The sequence below is a fragment of the Phocoena phocoena genome, chromosome 4 (assembly GCF_963924675.1).
Source record: "Phocoena phocoena chromosome 4, mPhoPho1.1, whole genome shotgun sequence".
NCBI lineage: Eukaryota > Metazoa > Chordata > Mammalia > Artiodactyla > Phocoenidae > Phocoena > Phocoena phocoena.
Window position 1 is genome coordinate 24,059,022 of NC_089222.1, and position 18,905 is coordinate 24,077,926.

At 34.5% G+C, this 18,905-nt stretch overlaps 1 protein-coding gene across 1 annotated transcript in view; it reads left to right on the forward strand.

Moving 5' to 3' along the window:
• The window catches only part of RASA2 (RAS p21 protein activator 2), a 115,154-nt gene that overhangs the window by 79,619 nt on the left and 16,630 nt on the right, over positions 1-18,905 (forward strand). The window contains exons 10-19 of the mRNA XM_065876095.1: positions 1,111-1,267; positions 1,673-1,821; positions 2,438-2,552; positions 2,985-3,059; positions 3,506-3,629; positions 5,930-6,036; positions 10,953-11,036; positions 11,468-11,545; positions 14,881-14,954; positions 15,510-15,616. Coding sequence (XP_065732167.1) covers positions 1,111-1,267; positions 1,673-1,821; positions 2,438-2,552; positions 2,985-3,059; positions 3,506-3,629; positions 5,930-6,036; positions 10,953-11,036; positions 11,468-11,545; positions 14,881-14,954; positions 15,510-15,616 — 1,070 coding nt within the window. The remainder of the gene's footprint in view (positions 1-1,110; positions 1,268-1,672; positions 1,822-2,437; positions 2,553-2,984; positions 3,060-3,505; positions 3,630-5,929; positions 6,037-10,952; positions 11,037-11,467; positions 11,546-14,880; positions 14,955-15,509; positions 15,617-18,905) is intronic.

Sequence of the window (18,905 nt, forward strand, 5' to 3'; positions counted from 1 at the left end):
ATAAATTACCTGATTTCTTAGTGGTTAGAGGGTATCTATAGGTTAAAAGAAACTTAAGCTATCAACCAATTACAATCTGTAAAACTTGGATTTGAATAGAACATAGAAAACTGTTTAAGTTTGGGAGAATTTGCATACGGACTGGATAGTAATGATTTTTAAAAGTTTATATATATATATTTATTGTTATATATACTTAAATATTTATAGATGAAATTATAAAACACCTGGAAATTGTTTTAAACTAATGCAGGAGTGGGATGGGAGGAGTGAGTAGAGAGACGGCTAAAACAAGAATAACCTTGAGTTGATAATTATTGAAGTTAGGTGATGGTACATGGGAGTTCAGTATGCTACTCTTTTTACTTTTGTATGTATTTTTAAATTTCCATGACAGAAAGTCTTTAAAAATAACGTAGATTTCTGGTTTTGGTCCTACAAACTTCTCTTGATTTTTAAACACTTCTCTTTCCTTGGAATATTTAAAGCTGCCTCTATTTTTTACATATATATTTTTTGCCTTTTACTTACCTGGAAAAATTCATGTAAATCTGATGTTTGCAAATAAAAACATTTTCAATATATTTGCACTGTTAATTCTTTAATAATATAAAAATCATTTATAAACCTTCAATCACTAACTTTTAAAAAATAAGTTCAAATTTTTACAATGTAGGATTTACTTTAAAATGAGATCATTTATACCTTCTTGTAGTATGTCTTATCTATTTCAACCAAATGTGTCTTTCTTAAATTTAGTTGGTAAAAAGCTATTTTTGATAATATGTTGGATTTTGTGTTTCATTTTTCATTATTTTTTTCCTAACCTGCAAGCTAATCAGACTCTTATTCAGTCCTTTTGAGATCTTGATTTTTGTATTATCTATACTTTTTTTTCCTGGATTAAAATCGATTTTTAGCTTTCTAGTTCAATAGACAGCCACTATTAAGCCTCTGAAAATTAATACTGTGCTATTTAATGAATTATCCTAACATTATATATTAAGTTGACTTTTTGGATTTAGTTTTTTGATAGCTTAGCTGTTTGTTTACCTCACCAACTTTGAGGCCCATTACCATTGCATAGAATTGATTCTATTTTTACTTTAGGTACTTGCTACAACCAAGAGACAATGGAAACAAGTCATCTAAAACTGATGACCTGGGATCCCTTCGATTAAATATATGTTATACAGAAGACTATGTGCTTCCTTCAGAGTACTATGGTCCTTTGAAAACTTTGCTGCTAAAATCACCAGATGTTCAGGTACCTTAAAAATCTTGTGTGTTACTTAATATGGAAAGGCTAGAATAATTCTGTAAATTATGAGGAAAAGATTTCAGAGTATCAAGTTTTATTAAAACTATATATATATGTGTGTGTGTGTGTGTGTATATATATATATATATATATACACACACACACACACACACACACACTCTGTATGTATGTGTATATATATATATATATATATATATTCTGAACCAGAGTACTGTATACCAATATCTGCTCCAAATTTCATCTCTGATAAAAATCTAGAAAATTAAATATTATTCTACACAACAGTTATCATTAATGAACATATTTGAATTACTTTTTAAAGGCTAATGATTGAATATCTAATCATGCTTCTTTGATTTTGTGCTTGTTTTCTACCTTTCTATATTCTAGCCGATATCTGCCTCATCTGCTTACATTTTGGGTGAAATATGTCGAGATAAAAATGATGCTGTCTTGCCCCTTGTACGACTGCTGCTCCACCATGATAAACTTGTTCCTTTTGCCACTGCAGTAGCTGAATTAGACTTGAAAGATACACAGTAAGAGTTATATTTTATTAAATGTTAATTATGTACTGTTGAAATTGGACCTTAATTTGCCAGATTGTTTTTGTAATCTCAGTTCTTTTGTATTGACCAGCCTCTTCCTGTATAGAGGTCTTAACAGAACTGCTTAGCAAGTAATAAAAGGCAGTTCTTTAAGTTAGCAAGCAGTATCCACCAACAGTAAAGTTAACAATTAAAAGATGTTTTTCACTCATTGTTAAAATTTCCTGTTACTAATCTTTGCTTCTTTATTGTAATGAGTCACATGTCACAAATAAAACACCAGGACAGAAGGGTTTTTTCCTCCTTATCCATTATGTAGCACCCTTATATGCCCATGTGTGACATTAAAAGCAATCAGATGGCTTCCTGTTCCTGTCATAGTCTAACACTTGTTTTAGACACACACTACTTTTGTAGTTCAAATATAGGTTACTTTTTTTTGCTAACTTATTTTTTTATGTTTTTGGTAAGTTTGAAAATCCTAATTGTAGCAGGTTGGTAAAAATTACTAAAATTGTATATATAACCAAAGTCAAATACCTCATTATTGATTTTACAGCCTTTGTTTATTACACTTGGTTTCACCTTATTTCTATTTGTATTTCAGAGATGCAAACACAATTTTTAGAGGAAATTCCTTGGCTACCCGATGTCTGGATGAGATGATGAAAATAGTGGGAAGGCACTACCTGAAAGTAACATTAAAACCTATTCTAGATGAGGTACAGAATATAACCTCTGATACTAATAGTTTGTCCTTATTATAGCATCTCTTTCATCAAGTTATCTACTGATGGGGATGATATATCCATTCACACATTACTGAAAGAACACAGGTGAACACTTTCGAAGTAAAATAAATGATTTACTTTTCCATCAATGGGTTTTTACTTGAAGGGCACATTGTAGTATACTCTACATAATTATTTCTTAGTTATAGGGTTTATTTTAGCTGGAGTTTCAAATATATGAGAAATGTTTTTTGATACAGTTCTTTAGGCATATTGTATACATTATCTCTGGATGGGGGTTTTAAACTTTAGTTACAGTTTTAATTTTTATAATTGTATGATGATCAGAAAAATAATAGTAATTTTCATTTTGCCAAATTATTTAGAAAAGAGCATTAGATGAAAAATTAATCTATTTTCCAGATATGTGAATCCTCAAAATCCTGTGAAATTGATCCTATTAAATTGAAAGAGGGAGATAATGTAGAAAATAATAAGGTAAGTCTTCTCTGTCTTTATAACTGCATTAAAATTGGTCTTAACGGTATACCTATCTCCCACTTATGTTGTAGTAATGTTATTTGGAGGGAAGCAGTGCTTTTTATTTGCATAATGCCTATACTATTAGCAGCATATCCTATGTCTAGTTTTTAGAATGTTATTTCCCTCATTTCTCTTTGGATCATTTTATTCTCTAATGCTTCTTATGAATTTTATTCCGTACATTCACCTCTTATATCTAACCAGTCTAAATCTAATTCATTAAATGAGTTCAGGATGCAATTGTCCTTTAGCTGAGTGTGTTTAGAGAAGGGAAGCAAAGCTTTAGCATACTAGATGGTGACTGCCTAATATGTCTCATTTTCGCTGCATTTTTTTCCATAAAGGCTGTTGAAGATGTATAAAAGTCAAAATCTTAACGTTTACCTTTTTAAATCCTACAGGAGAATCTGCGCTACTATGTAGACAAGTTATTCAGTACAATTGTAAAATCAAGTATGAGTTGCCCCACTGTAATGTGTGATATCTTTTATTCTCTAAGGCAAATGGCCACTCAAAGATTTCCTAGTAAGTGCCTTGTTTTACTAAAATACTCCTTTTTTTTCTATACTTGATTTTTCTGTAGATTTATTATCTATTTAGTTTATGTGAATGTGTTTATGGTTTGTTAAGTATATAGTCTTCTTTCATTTTTCAAAATAGTTCTAGCAGTTTAATGAAACATCTGATTTAATTTTCTTACTCTTGCTTATTTCAATATAATAGCAACTTTATACAAGCAAATCAAAATCAACACTAATTTTAAGAAAGGCAGAAATTTAGAACCATAACAGTATATAAGTATTTATACCAGCTGCTTACAAGACTGTTAGATATGATAAACAAAAACAGCTTTGTTATTTGTACCAACTACCTTTTCCATTTGTATGCATTCAAAATAGTGAGAATTTTTAAGTTCTGTACAACTGACTAGATTTGACAGTTTGAGAATGCTAAGGTCTTAATGATGAGAGGTTTTTGCAAAAATGGTTTTAGACATTAGAAACATCTCTGTTGCAATATACATAGAATTTTGAGGTAACATATCAATATCTGGCATGCTTTAATTTTGCAAGAACACCTGTGTCAAGGCTTTCCTTAAAAACATTTCAATTAAATTAACAGTTGCTATCTCTGATTGTCAACACTTGGAATTCTAATTATATGCATCTCTGATAAGTAAATAAACTTACCATGGCTGTCTTTCCAGATCTGCCTGTAATGGGGGGGAGGGTAAGGAGGTAAGGCAGCTGCTTAAATTATCAGTCTTATCCAGCCGTGTGAAACTGTAAGTTTATTTCTGTAACCATCTGAAGAGATTTTGCTATTTTATCATATTTTTAAGTGTGTTATGTGCACACAGGTGTGTGCAGTTATCTGCTGCCCCACTAAATTACCCAAAGCTAAAGTGGGGTTGAGTCGTCCAACTAACATGTAGATAAGTTCAGCCCTAGATGTCTTTGCTAATTATAGTAAAAATATAAACAGTTAACTTGAAATAAGCATACTAAATCTAGACTTTGTAATGAAAATAAGGGGAGCAGAGACATTAAAGTATCGAAAGATGAAATGCTGGCTGAAATTATATTTTTAAATAGTGTGTTAGATCATAATAACCACATTGAGGAGGACTTAGTGAACAGGCACAGTGCTAGCCTGAATTATCTCCACTCTCTCACCTACACAACACCACATGAGATAGGTACTGCTCCCCTTCAGTAGTTAATGAAACTGAGGTTTAGGGAAGTCAGGTAATTTGCCCGAGGTCCGTGACATGGCCAGCAGGCGAGCAGGGTCTCACACCTGGGCCCGGCCCACTCCAAAGCATGCTACTAATCAGCGTACTCTACCCTACCCAGTGGATTTGGCCTTCAGTATGCATTAGCTGTTTAATTCTTGTTTATGTGAATAATCTAAAACACATCCTATGGTTTTTTTAAAACTGCAAACATATTTCCTTAACTATCTTTTTGTTGGCCTTCGATATTCTCAGTAGACTCCAGTAGTGATAGTTCTATTCTCAAAAAGTATTTTCATTATTTTCTCATTTGTTCTTACTGCCCTGGGAAGATGGGTGGGGAGTGGGGAGGCAGTCACGGGAAGCAAGTATTATTAAAGAACTACACATTAAATGACTTGTGGGTGATCACCTGCTGAGTGACTTAGAAGAGTTAAAACTCACACCAAATGCAGACATTGTTTCCCTCACCTGCTTCTTTACCATCTGATTGATTGTTACATTGTGTTGGCTCCAGTCAGCAACAGAAAGCTGTAGCTGAATGATCAAAGCCACAAGTTGTCTTCAGTTCATCTGCATTTTTATAGGGAATATTGGTAGCTTTTTTAAAGTAAAGATTTCTGTCTAATTGTTTATATTACATAACCTTTGATATTGTCAAGATTTTTGAGGGAAAATTGAAACAGTATCCTAAAACTGAAGACAATCGCCTATCTTAGTCTTAGGGGATTCAGTATTACCACTAGGTAGTGCTAGATACTACTTTTATTTTTGTTGTTGTAATTTCAGGAGTCTCTTCTTGCAGATGAGGAAAGAGGTATTTTTCCAAATTAAAATATTTCTGACAACCTAGCAGCTTTGTTTTTCACTTTCTTTATTATTTCTTTCAGATTTTTTTTTAGTCATAGGATTTTTTTCCTTTAATTTACTCATAACCATTACTATCATTTCATCAACTCAGTTCTTACTATACAAATTATATTTATCTCCTATTTAATTTACATGTTTTTCCAATATTTTTTACCTGGTCATCTTTGTTTTTTAATTCAGTGTTTTTGTGCATGACATTTCACCATTTTTTTTCCTGCAGATGACCCTCATGTTCAGTATTCTGCAGTGAGCAGCTTTGTGTTTCTTCGTTTCTTTGCTGTAGCGGTAGTATCACCTCATACTTTTCATTTGCGACTTCATCATCCAGTAAGTGTTGTTCTTCTCAAAGCTTTATTCCATTTTAATTTATTTTTATTAAAATAAGAAAAGATAAAATAACAGGCAAATTTCACTTGGCTATGTTTTCTTATAACGGATACTTAAATTTACTGGGCATTTTTCTCAGCCATTTGGTTCTTTCAGAGAAGGTGGAAAATTCTATTTCTTTGTTATTGTTGTTAGAAGATATGCACGTGAATAATAATGCTGTGTTGGTAATAGCTGCAGCTTGGTGATGGGTACAAAGAAGATTCATCATCTTTTCCCTCTGCTATTCTGTATGTTTGTAAATTTCCATAATACGGGGATGTCTTTGTTTTCTTTCATTAGTTATAGGTTTAGTTGGATCTTGCAGATATCTTTAAATCTCACAGAAATTTGAAGAGGCTCATTTCTGAAAGGTGTAGAAACTTTCATTGGAATGTAATTTGTTTGGTATCTCCATATTTTTACTTTTTATTCACCTGAGATGATGATATAAATATATGAGATTTAAATCTTAAGGCATATAATCTTTCTGTTCTGAAGTTGTATTTAGTTACTTAAATCTGAATCTGCACTGCATAGATTTACATGTTTCTTAACATTTTAAAATTCCTTATTTTTGCTGTTTCTTTTTCCTTCTCCTACAGTGTATTATTGCTAATTCTTTAACCTTTTATGTTCCAAACATTTTATAATCTTACCTAATTGTTTTTGTTGCTGATTTTTATAACAAATAATAATAATAAAAGCCAACATTTATTTAGTCCTTGCTTTGTACTAGGCCTTCTTCTAAGTACTTTATATGTTCTAACTTACTTAGTCCTCCCAGTAACCCTGTGAGGTAAATTCTGTTCTCATCTTTATTTATAGATAAGAAAACCACAATTCAAGAACTTCTCCAAGGTCACACAACTAATAAATTATGATCTGATCTCACTCAATTTGAACTGGATTAAGAAAGTTCACTGACTGACCCACTCAGTCTTCCCAGGCTGTAAGCTTACCCCTGTTCCTTCCTGCCTCTTAGGCAGTCAGGTGTTTGAGCTCCTACAGTGTATCAGATGCTGTGCTCAGCACCGGAGATGCAGTGATGAGGAAGAGACACTCCCGGCCCTTAGGAAACTCGCTAATACAGTGTAGGGAAAACCCACAGGTTTTGGAGTTAAACTGGGCTCTGCAGCCACTGCTTCTCTTGACAGCTACACATTGGCCACTTACTTAACTTTGAGAACTGAGTAAAACCATGCTGCTGTGGCAGCAACACACACTTTCTTGTCAAAGAACAAATGGTCTCTGAGTAGCTACAGTGGAGGGTTGGGCCAGTGCCTTTTGTTCACAGGGCTGTCCTCTCTGTGGCTATATTACTGAAGCTGTACAGAACTGTGGGGCAGCAAAAGCTTGATGACATTCTGGACATAAACAGAACTCCCACCTGTGAGCTTGTGACCCTGCCTTATATTCAGACTTGAATTTGCATATCCCTGTAACAGATGTTACAGTAAAGTCCTTCTAACCACAGACTCTGTATTTGAAGTCACCTTTCCAATCAGTATGTCAGAAGGATTGCTTCAAACTGTCATATAACTTTACTGTTTGCTTTTAAGTGAGCCTTTCATTCTAATTGGGGAAATAAGGCAAATCTATAAGACACATAATCTAAAACTACATACATAAATCTAAAACTAGCACCTGATTAGTACCAAGTAAAGAGTATAGACAATCCATACTATAGAAATTGAGAGCAAGGAATGATCCCAGTGACCTGAGGGCGATGACATTGTCAAGAATATTATTGAAAGTTACAGAGTGGTTGAGGAGGAGAACCAATTAAAGGTTGTTAGATTTTACATTTATAAGTTCTTTGGATTTTGAGAATATTAGTAGAGTAGAAAAGAAGAAAATCCAATTACAGAAGATTAAGGAATAAGTAGGTGAATGCAGTTTTACCTAGGAAATATATCAAAAGTGAGCTCGCCCTGCTGCTAAAAGACATGGGCAAATTCAAGTATGTACATGTGTGTGTACATATACACATGAATAAATACTTCTTTTGAAAAACACTGATTTTAAAATATGGGTTATAGTAACATTGACATGGTAGACCATTCTTTTGAGAAGTTTCATAGTAAAGAAGAAAGATTGAACTTTCCTTCTCATCCTGTCCCCTAGTCTCTCACTGATAGCTCCTTCCAAGACTCAGCCAAGGCAGACTTCTCTAACCCTTCAGTCTGGGTTAGGCTCCTCTCTTATATGTGCCTGTAACACCCTGGGGCTTCCTCTGTCATGGCACTTGTCATACTGTTCTATAATCATCTGTTTATTGTCTCTGCATGTGGACTGTCAATACCTGAACAGCAAGGGCGGAATCTTTTTCAAATTTGTGTATCCCAAGCACATGGCACAATTTCTAGAACAAGTAGGTGCTCAGTAAATTTTTTTTTTTTTTTTTTTTTTTTTGCGGTACGCGGGCCTCTCACTGTTGTGGCCTCTCCCATTGTGGAGCACAGGCTCCGGACGCACAGGCTCAGCGGCCATGGCTCACGGGCCCAGCCGCTCCGTGGCATGTGGGATCTTCCCAGACCGGGGCACGAACCCGCGTCCCTTGCATCGGCAGGCGGACTCTCAACCACTGCGCCACCAGGGAAGCCCTCAGTAAATGTTTGATAGGTGAAAGATGGTAGCTCAGAGAGAGAGCTCATCAAATGATGTCTTTTCCAAAAATGGGAAAAGCTATGTATGGTTTAAATAGAGGAGAAGAGACCAACAGAAAGGGAGAAATTAAAGACAGAAGGGGCGTTACTAATATATCAATGTACTGGATGATTCAGAAAGAGTGTCTTTAAAAGAAAAAGTGATAGGATAAACTTGCCGGGGGAAAGAACAGTTTCTCCTTTGAAGTATTATGGTGAATCCTATGAAATTGTTCTGTTTTGTTTTTTTTGTAGATCAAAAATAGTCAACAGCAATTTCACATGGTTCAACTTAATATAAGGAAAAAAGGATAGGATATGTTGTTTTGGGGTGACAGAGTCAACGTTTCAGTTCAGTTTAATAAATGTAGTACAGCATCTACTATATGCTAGTGCTAGTCTGTGTACTAGGTGCCAGATGACTAAGGTCCTGGGCATCTCTGAAAAATTATGACGGCAGATAGTAGCAGGGTGAAAATTTAGAACAGCTTCTTTGTAGAGTACACTAGGGAATCAGCAGTAGCTAAATGATACGATTGTCAAATAGTAGTGAGGGCCATATTGGTGTAAACAAACCTCTGACATGCAGAAATTATGTAAAATATGGTTTGCTCACTTTTTTCAGTTCAGGAAAATAATGAGCTAAAACATTGATTTCAAAACCAAATTTGAACAGGGAAGTCTTGATGTTCAAATTCAGGTTGTTAGCACATTGTTAAGAATTTTATATTCTTCAAAGGCAGAGAATTGGAGGGACCTTTTATAGATATTGTAGCTAAAATATTTTCTGGATGTTGTAGCTAAAATATTTCTGAATAACCTTAATTAAGGTGTGTAACTGTTTCACGAGTATATCGTAATGATCATATCTCAGATATTCCTTCTTTTCCAGAATTGCCTTACATCCTGGTCATCTCTTCACCTTCACAGTCACTGCCTATTTTCAGTGTGGGGATACTAAAATATTAAGGAATGTTAACCAAACACTAAACTAAAGCATTTCTGTATCTAAATTTTCTTGAACATGTCTTTTTCTTTTTTAATTTTAATTTAACTTTATTTTGCTTCTTTTTAATCTCTTTTTTAAAAAAAATATTTATTTATTTTGGGCTGCATTGGGTCTTCATTGCTGCGCGCGGACTTTCTCTAGTTGTGGCGATCGGGGGCTACTTTTCGCTGCAGTGTGCAGGCTTCTCATTGCGGTGGCTTCTCCTGTTGCGGAGCACGGGCTCTAGGCACGCGGGCTTCAGTAGTTGTGGCACATGGGCTCTAGAGCACAGGCTCAGTAGTTGAGGCGCACGGACTTAGTTGTTCCGTGGCATATGAGATCTTCCCGGACCAGGGCTCGAACCCGTGTCTCCTGCATTGGCAGGCGGATTCTTAACCACTGCACCACCAGGGAAACCCTTGAACATATCTTTTGATGGCAGATTATGGGTATTTGAATCTCCAAAACAAAAAAGATGTTTTATTTAGTGATAAGGGAATTGGTTATACAAATGGATGGATTGGTGGAAACTCATCAGACTATATACATTTAAAATCTGTTCATTTTATTGTATGTAAATTATACCTCAATTTAAAAAAAAAAGGAAGCAGCAAGGATTCATTAGGGAGCACTGTTTAGTCAACTTTATTTATATTTACTTCTTTCTGGTAGATAGGCCTGGATAATAGACTCAAATAGTTACCTTCTGCTAAGATCCTACATGAACTAAGTGACTTCTCATTTCCTAAGTTGAATTTAGGTCTTTGCTTCCATGGTGAAAAGAATTGATTGCAGAAGCCATAAAAGTATTGAATATGCTTACAAGTGGGTTGAATACAGAAATATGGAAACTGCCATTTTAAGTCATATGGTAGAAAAAAGTAGATGCCATTGACATTCCAAAAGTGAATACAGTTTTTTAGGTAATCCCATCTGCCATACTGTACCCCCCCCCAAAAATTAATATTGATTAAATTATGGCTTTCAGAAGAAAGTATAACATGTCATTAGATATAATTACTTTGTGAGGAACTGTCAATTACATGTGGCTTCTTTAGTCTCTTAATTCCTTAGTTCAGTGAATTGTGCCAATCCTTAGCTAGATTTTAGCTGGTTTGAATGAACATTTTTGAGTCACTGTTTTAGAGCAAAGTAGCCCGTTCACTCTGTTCTACTCTTTACACAAATTCTATTTCTTGAAAACCTAACAAGACTTTTTGTGTCTTTTCTACATTCTTTAGGATCCACAGACAGTTAGAACATTAACTCTCATCTCAAAAACCATTCAAACTTTGGGAAGCTGGGGGAGTCTGTCCAAAAGCAAGGTAAGTTTTTACATCTTTTGCTCTGTACTCACACTTCTAAATGTTGTTGTACCCTGTGATCCCTTCTTCCTCACTTTACTCCCTTTCAAATTAAAAACAAAGCAGAACCAAAAACATATATGTATAGATGGCGATAGTTGTCTTTTAGATGTTGTGTCTTAGTCACCCTTACAGAAGACAGTTTCATTTAAACTAATGTGTCTAAGATGGGAGAGAGAGTCTAGTTAACAGATGCAAAAGCCTTTTGTTTATCTTTTTGTGCCATAATCATCCAGCAGCTGTTGAGAGAAATCTTCAGCTCCAAGCCCCATAACTCTCTTGAAATATACGATTGAATCCCTTTAGGCCATAATCCTAAGTTTAAAAATACAGTCAGTTGTATTCTTAGTTCTCTACTTAACATATATAAATTCCATGTGTTTTTTTCTTAGTCAAGTTTCAAAGAAACATTCATGTGTGAATTTTTCAAAATGTTTCAAGAAGAAGGATATATTATGGCAGTTAAAAAGGTATGATTGTTTTACTCTGGAAATATTAACTTCTTATCATATAGCATTAGGCAAATAACATTTTATATTGTTCCTAGGAATCAATCCCCAGTTTAAAAAAAATGTTTAACCTGTCCATCAAACACGAAAAGGCTGTCTTTTACTATATTTCTCCTCCCATACAGAACTATGGGTTTTTCAGCTGTGAAAATACCTAAATGAGTTTTAGCAACAGCTACTATTGCCAGTGTCTTAGTAACACAAATTACAAATATCTAGAGTTGATATTTCTTAACAGCAGCACTGTTGACAATTTGGTTGGGCAGTTCTTGACTATAAGGGACATTTTTGTCCATTGTAAAATGTACAGCAGCCCTGGCCTCTACTATTAGATGCCAGAAGCATGTTCCCAGTTTTTACAACTAAAACTGTCTCTGAACATTGCCAAAGGTCCCCTGAGGAACAAAATTGCCTCTGATTAAGAACCTCTGGTCTAGGGGGAAAGACTTAATGGTACCTGATGTATAGTAGGCACTTAACTGCCATTGGAGAAAATATATGAATTATTGAATATCTTATAAACAATATAAGCTTGTGGTTAGTAACCTGAGGAAAGTTACTTTAATTTAAAATGTACAGAAGTCTATAATATATAAGGTCATAACAAAAGAGCTGCAGCAAATAAAAGTTGCTATACTTAGAAGTTGAGAATGTTTTGGGAAGGTTTTTAATTTCTAGAGTCGTTAGTTCTGAATCACCCCAAACAAAATGTAGCATTGTTATAAAACCCTAAAAATTTGTAAAGAAAACTTATTTTGAAGTACATCTAAACTTAGCTTGAAGAAATTACTGTATCTTATTTATCACAATTCTAACTTAATGAATCTAAATTAGCATGGCTAGATTTTAAAGATTGCATTCAATTTCTGTAGCATGATTCACAGGTGACCAGTTGGATTTTTTTTTGTCTTGAATAATAGCGCAAGTTCAACCAAAAAAAAATTTTTTTAAGCAACCATTGAATGTTTTTGAGGAGAAAGTCTCTCAAAGGAATAGGCAAAGAAAAAGCTGCCCTTTTATTCTCAGGACATTGTTGAAACAGTTTGTGGGACAGTGTAGGCAGACTTTTGTTGGCAAGATTATGATGTTCTGTCTTTTGTTTTGGGGTTGTTTTCCCATTTTTTACGACCTAGGCTGTGGCAGCATCTGATTTCTTTTTCCTGATACAATCGGAATGTGTAGAGTTGGTAATGTCAGTGGAGAAAGTATTTAAGGGTGCCAGGAGTTTAGTCTGTTCCTGATCTGCTCTGAATCACCCACTCACATTCTCATGCACTATCACTGTAGTACATCTCCTGTCTCACATTTACATAGGATATTTTGCCCTAATATATGAATTTTCTTTATTATTTACTAGTCTAGATATGTGCAGTGCTAGAAAGTACAAAAGCTTATGAAACCCAGTTTCTCAATTAGTGGTGTTCTCACTAGTGACATTGATCACTGCTCCAGAAGAAAATAGGTTATAATTCTGAATCCTATACAATTTCCACAAAGTTTAGGAAAAATAACCTGAATAGGTCTGTAAACAGGCTGACCATATAATTCAGTGTCCAAAACCACAAAGTTTTCAAGGGTGAAAAGGAGTACTTTGATTATGAGGGGACCAAAGTTGTAGACAAGGATGGCCCTGAGCAAATTGAGGCCTATATTTACCCTGCCTGTAGTCCATCTTAATTATTATGTTTTCTTTCACCTTATATAAGTGGATTTACCTCATATTCCTTAACAATATGACAAATAAATAATAAATTTAATAATTACCATAAATAAATAAATATTTATCAAATAAGAAAATTAGTGCCCGCAGGCAAATATTAAGAAATGAAATATTTAAATAACTCTTTCACGCTCCCTTAGTGGATGGTTGATCTGTGAGAACTGAAGATGTAATAGGACATTTCTTTAGTTTCCTTGGATACTTGTTCTGTGTCACCCATATATAATTCAAAAGAAACTCTGTTCTTGTTCTTTCAGTTACCAAGATTTCTTCCAGCAAACTAGAAGTAAACATTCCACTGGAAAATCCCACAAGTGGAGGTTCTGGTGGGCAATCTACAGCCAGTCTTAGGAGAAAATGACTGTGCCCACAAACTCTACTTTAGATTATTCACTGGTGCCTCAATGTCATCCTTATTGGAATGTACTTTGTTTTTGTTTTAAACCCTAAGCGGGACAACATAGAAAAGTATAAAGGAAAAAACAAGAACTAAACGAATAAATAGTTCCTTTATGGAGCAAAATAGGATTCCTCTCTAAGAACAGGACTTGTTCCTGAACTACTAATTTCTCTCTCCCATGAAGAGAAGGCCACATGTCAGGAATCTCTTGACCAGTTGAGGTAGCATATTCTTGAAGCTTAATTGCTTTTCATTGGGTAGTTTGCCATTGCTAGATTTGGGTACTTCAAATTTTCTTGAGCCACCACATTCCCACATTTTCCATGGGAAGTTTCTAAATGGTTATTAGATTTTCAGGCTATTCCAAAGAACCCAGTTACACTTTAGTCATAACTGAAATACTAGCTCTCAGGGCCAAAGTCAGTTATATATGATGAAAGTCAGCAGACTCTTCTGTAAAGGGCCAGTGAGTAAATACTTCAGGCTTTGATGGCTGCATAAGGGGACTGCCACATATTTTTCTTTGTTTTTACAACCCTTTAAAAATTTAAAAACTGTTCTTGTGGGCCTTAGAAAAACGGGTTGAATTTGGCCTGCTGAGCTATAGTTTGACAATTCCTGACCCACACAGTATAGGTTCACAATCCTGTATCTGAAATCTTTGGGAACGGAAGTATTTCAGAATTCAGTTTTTCAAAGTTTTGAAAGATAATAGGTATGTGCTATATATTATATAATAAAATACCCCCAGTGTGCCTCACGGTAATGTTTGTGTAGCACATTAGTGAATATTCACACTAAGTAGGATAAATACAGGCTATAAGTAGCCTTTCACCAGTTCAGGTTAAGTTACCGTAAATGAGTTTACTGTAAATCAAAAGCAAACCAAAAAACTTTGTACTCAGAGCTTTTTAGATTTCAGAGTTGCAGTTAAGGAATTGTGGGTTGAATTATTTCTACAGGGACATACATCCTGGGTTTTAAGTAACTTAACGATAAACTTTTAGAATACCTGTCATATGTAAATTAGGGACTTCCTCTACAATTAAATATGTATTTTGCTTTATTCCTTAATAATGAAGAACTTCACGATATTATCTATCAGCGACATTGATAAACTGAATTTATGATGTACCTTGTCACAAAGTTATAATATTTGCCCCTTTCCCCATTTAGTTCTTGGATGAAATTTCATCTACTGAAACTAAAGTGTCCAGTGGTACCAGTGAGCCTGTGCACCTGAAAGAAGGGTAATTTAATGAAATCAGATTTTAAAGTCATATTTCAGTATAGACATTAAGTAAGTACAAAGAGCATGGGTCCAGGAGTGAGGAAATCTGGGCTTTATTCTGTGCTAAAACTGCCTAAGTAACATCAATCAGGTAAGTCACCCTCACTGTCCTATAAACTTTATGCCAGATGGGCATGACTTCTTGTCCATACAGTGCTATAGTTGTTTTGCAAATATAATGAGATTACGGGTGGTAGAGTAGTACTGAAAAAAGTAACAGCATTATTCAGTCTTAAAGTAGTGTTTTCATTGGAAGTTAAAGGGGAAAATTACTCACTTGGCCTTTTTAGTTCTGGATAGTACAGTTGTAAATATCAAATTATTTAAGGACTTTATTCCCTTAGTATGGCCAAAATAAATACAGGAGTTAGTTATAGATGGCAAAGACATTTTCATAAACTTAATATAGTCTTTGACAGCTCTTCATGTCATTTAAAATTAAAGGATAATTCTTTGTTTTGGATTAATTATTTTAATATTTGTAGCTAAATGTTTACATCTGTTGTTTTGGCAGTGAGATGTATAAAAGAGCTCAGGGAAGAACTCGGATTGGAAAAAAGAATTTCAAGAAACGGTGGTTCTGCTTAACAAGCAGAGAGCTCACCTACCACAAGCAGCCAGGTAGTTGTGTTTATGCTCTATTGTGGGGCTTTTCCTGATTCCCACTGAAGATTTCTTTTTCTGCTGCTTAATGTGACTAGCGAACCTTTTTACTAATGTTACTGTAGTTCATGGTTTCTCACAGTGATGTACACACACTAAAAATATAATAAATATTGGACGAGTAACACCATGTAAATTACACTTTTTCTCTCCCTTTGAATGTCTTGTGTTACTAAAAGTGGTGTTCCTACAGTATGCTCTGTTTTCTAAAAATCCCTGGTAAATCCCTGTTTTTGTAATCAATCTATAAGGAACAACAGTTAGATATTTTAAAACTCAGAATTTTAACTTCCAGAGTCAAATTGGTAAGAATCAGTTTCTTTTAAGTGAGAGTGTTTCAGTGGTTTGCCAAAAGTTCCTACAGTCATACCATAGGCTGTGATTTCTATTCAGTTAAAAGATTCATTCTAGACTATTGCCAAGCTAACTCCAAGATGAAAATTCTAGTAATTTGCCCCCTGAAAAGGCACAAATTGGCTGTTTGGGTATAGAGAGCCATCTTCCTACAGTGTGATTTGAGGGCTTCGGAGAGGCAAAGTTTGTCCCTCAGTGGACTGACATAATGCTTAAAATCTCTACCTTTTAAGTTTATTCCTTTGTGGGTAAAGCATTATCCACAGAAGGCCACTAGTTTCTGATACCTTAGCAAGAATTTAGTATCTAGATCATAGGTCACAGACAGTAAAATTCCTTCTGTTCAGAGTGATCAGGATCCAAAGCTGTTCACTTAACCAGAAAGATCAGTTAAAGCAAGAATCACTTAAAAACAAACAAAAAGATGCATTCATACCTTAAATATTTATATGTTTGTTTAGCAGTCTTATGATAGCCAAGATCTTTTCTTTGAATATGGATCTATAGATTAGATTTCCCCTCTGTCTTTCTTGTGCAAACATAACCCTAATGCATCAGTTTTCAGGTTGATTTCTCTAAAGTGAAGCTAGAACTTAAATACTTGAAAAGTAGTCAAATTATAGAATCCTTTTAGTGTGTCATGATAGTCACCCTAAGTTTTTGCAGCTGTCTCACCCCCATATAAATCAACTTTATTTGTGTGGGTGTTGGTCTCCTTATTTGAAAGGCTTTTCAGAGTGTTTGCCTGATTTCCAAATAAATATATGCCTCTTGGTAGGCGGCACTTATTTTGTCACTTTACATAATGTTTAAGTAAATTATAATTACACCATGGAAAAATGGCATAAATAGATCTGGGAACAAACACAATGGACTTGGTAATCAAAACAGCCTAACCAATGGAAACAGAAGGGTACAAGCTTAATAGTTAGTACCCTAGCAGCCACAAGCATTCAGCCTCCCATGAGCATCATTCAGTAAGTTCTACAGAGGAAATGGAGAGTCTTGGTTAATCTGACAAATCTGTTAGGTAAAGATCTGTTAAGAGAACTTCTGGTATAAATTCTGAAATGATAAAAACAAACACCAGACGTAAGATACTTTCAAGAGAATGTAGACTCAGTTAAGCTGAGTGCTTCAGTGGAGACTCTAGAAGAGTGACGTGAAAAGAAATTTTTTTGCTTCATAATTCCTGAGGATGCTTAGCCAGAATGACTACATATGTCCAAATATATTAGTAAGACATAAGAGGCCAAATGCACTATATTTTTAGGCACCTAGATAATTTGTTGTGGAATATAAATATTCCAATGACTAAGGATCAATCAGCTACATACTTGCCCTTCCAGACAGCATTCTTTAAGCTAAGCATATTTTTAATGTTTTAGAAGTTACGGTTTATGTTGAATACTATATAAATGCTCTCACATATATAGCACCATTTTTAAAATAGCTGGCATAATGTGCTAATTATGTTTACATCAGCAGTACACTGAAATAAAATTTAAGGTAAGTTAGTTATCCTCTGTGAATAAGTTGGCTATTTTCTCCTCATTCAAAGTATTTTCTAATCTAAACCAACATTCTAAAGTCTTCTTTGGCTTAAGACTTTAGAAATCAGATGATAGCTTTGGACCTTTTTCCTCTAGAAAAATTCATGAACAAATATAGACACAAAACCTTGCATATAATTTCAGGGAGTTCATAGTCCCAGAGTCCATGCACAGTTCTCAAGAACTTCTGTTCTATCCAGTGATCTTATGAGGATAAAACTCTCTAGAATGATTAGACTGTTCTAAGGCATAAAATAGACACATTAGAAGTTACATTATTTTCAGGCCTTAAGAAATTTAACATGTTGGAATGGCATTGGAGGAATGAGCTCTGTTATATGAAGTTTCAAGATTATTTACCAAAGCCTACAGTTTTAAGCATCCATGCTTTTTTTTTTAACTATTTTGTTGGATTTTTCCAAAATATATTACATGCTTCCCTGCCTTCTAAAAAAGAGTTCATTGAACGTAAGTTAACATTTTCTAGATGGCTTGGGGCTGTCATTGATAATATTAATTATTATATAGTACTCTGGTTTAGTGATGTTTTCTGGGCTGCTTATGGGTGTGTGCAGCTGTTTACTTCCCAGCTACATGCCTTGGACTGCTGTGCTTTTTTGTGTTCCTGTGTTTGCTTTATACAGTTTTTCATTATCCCCTCTGTGTTCAGGCTGTCACCTTAAATTTCTTGTGCTGTCAGTGAACAATAATGTAGCATCTCACTCCCACCTCTTATCCCCTACTTCCATTTTTTACTGCTAATATACTATGAGTGAAGATGTAGGTACTGTGTTTGTTAAAATTATACATAAGATTAAAAGGCCTTGATTGACGATTTCAGGACTTTCCTCTGTGAATAAAATCCATAGGCTTTGGATTCTCTCTTTGGTTGTTCAGCAAATGTTTTGCTTACTTCCTGTTTCCTTGCAGTTTTTTGCATAGCTACGACTGCTAGGTAATTAGTCTCTTATTACACTTTACGACTTTGGTGTCTGAAAGAGCGCCTCCCAGATATTCTGTAACATAGCTTTAAATCATTGAGTCTTTCACTCTTTCCTCCTACTGAACACTAGTATTCTGAATCAAGTATTTCTACCACTTAGAATCAAATAATAGTTTTCCAGTTTACTGGAAAAGTAATTAATAGAATTTTCTCAATTTTAAGGGTTTTTCTCAAATAAGTTATTAAATTTTGATGCCCACTTCGTAATAGTAAGCAATTAATCTTCAATATCACTAAATTAACATGTGGCAAATGAATATCGTAGGGCATTCAGTCAGCTATCAGTCATGATTACCTTGACAGTTTCTTATGGATCTGAGTGTGATTATGATTTTAT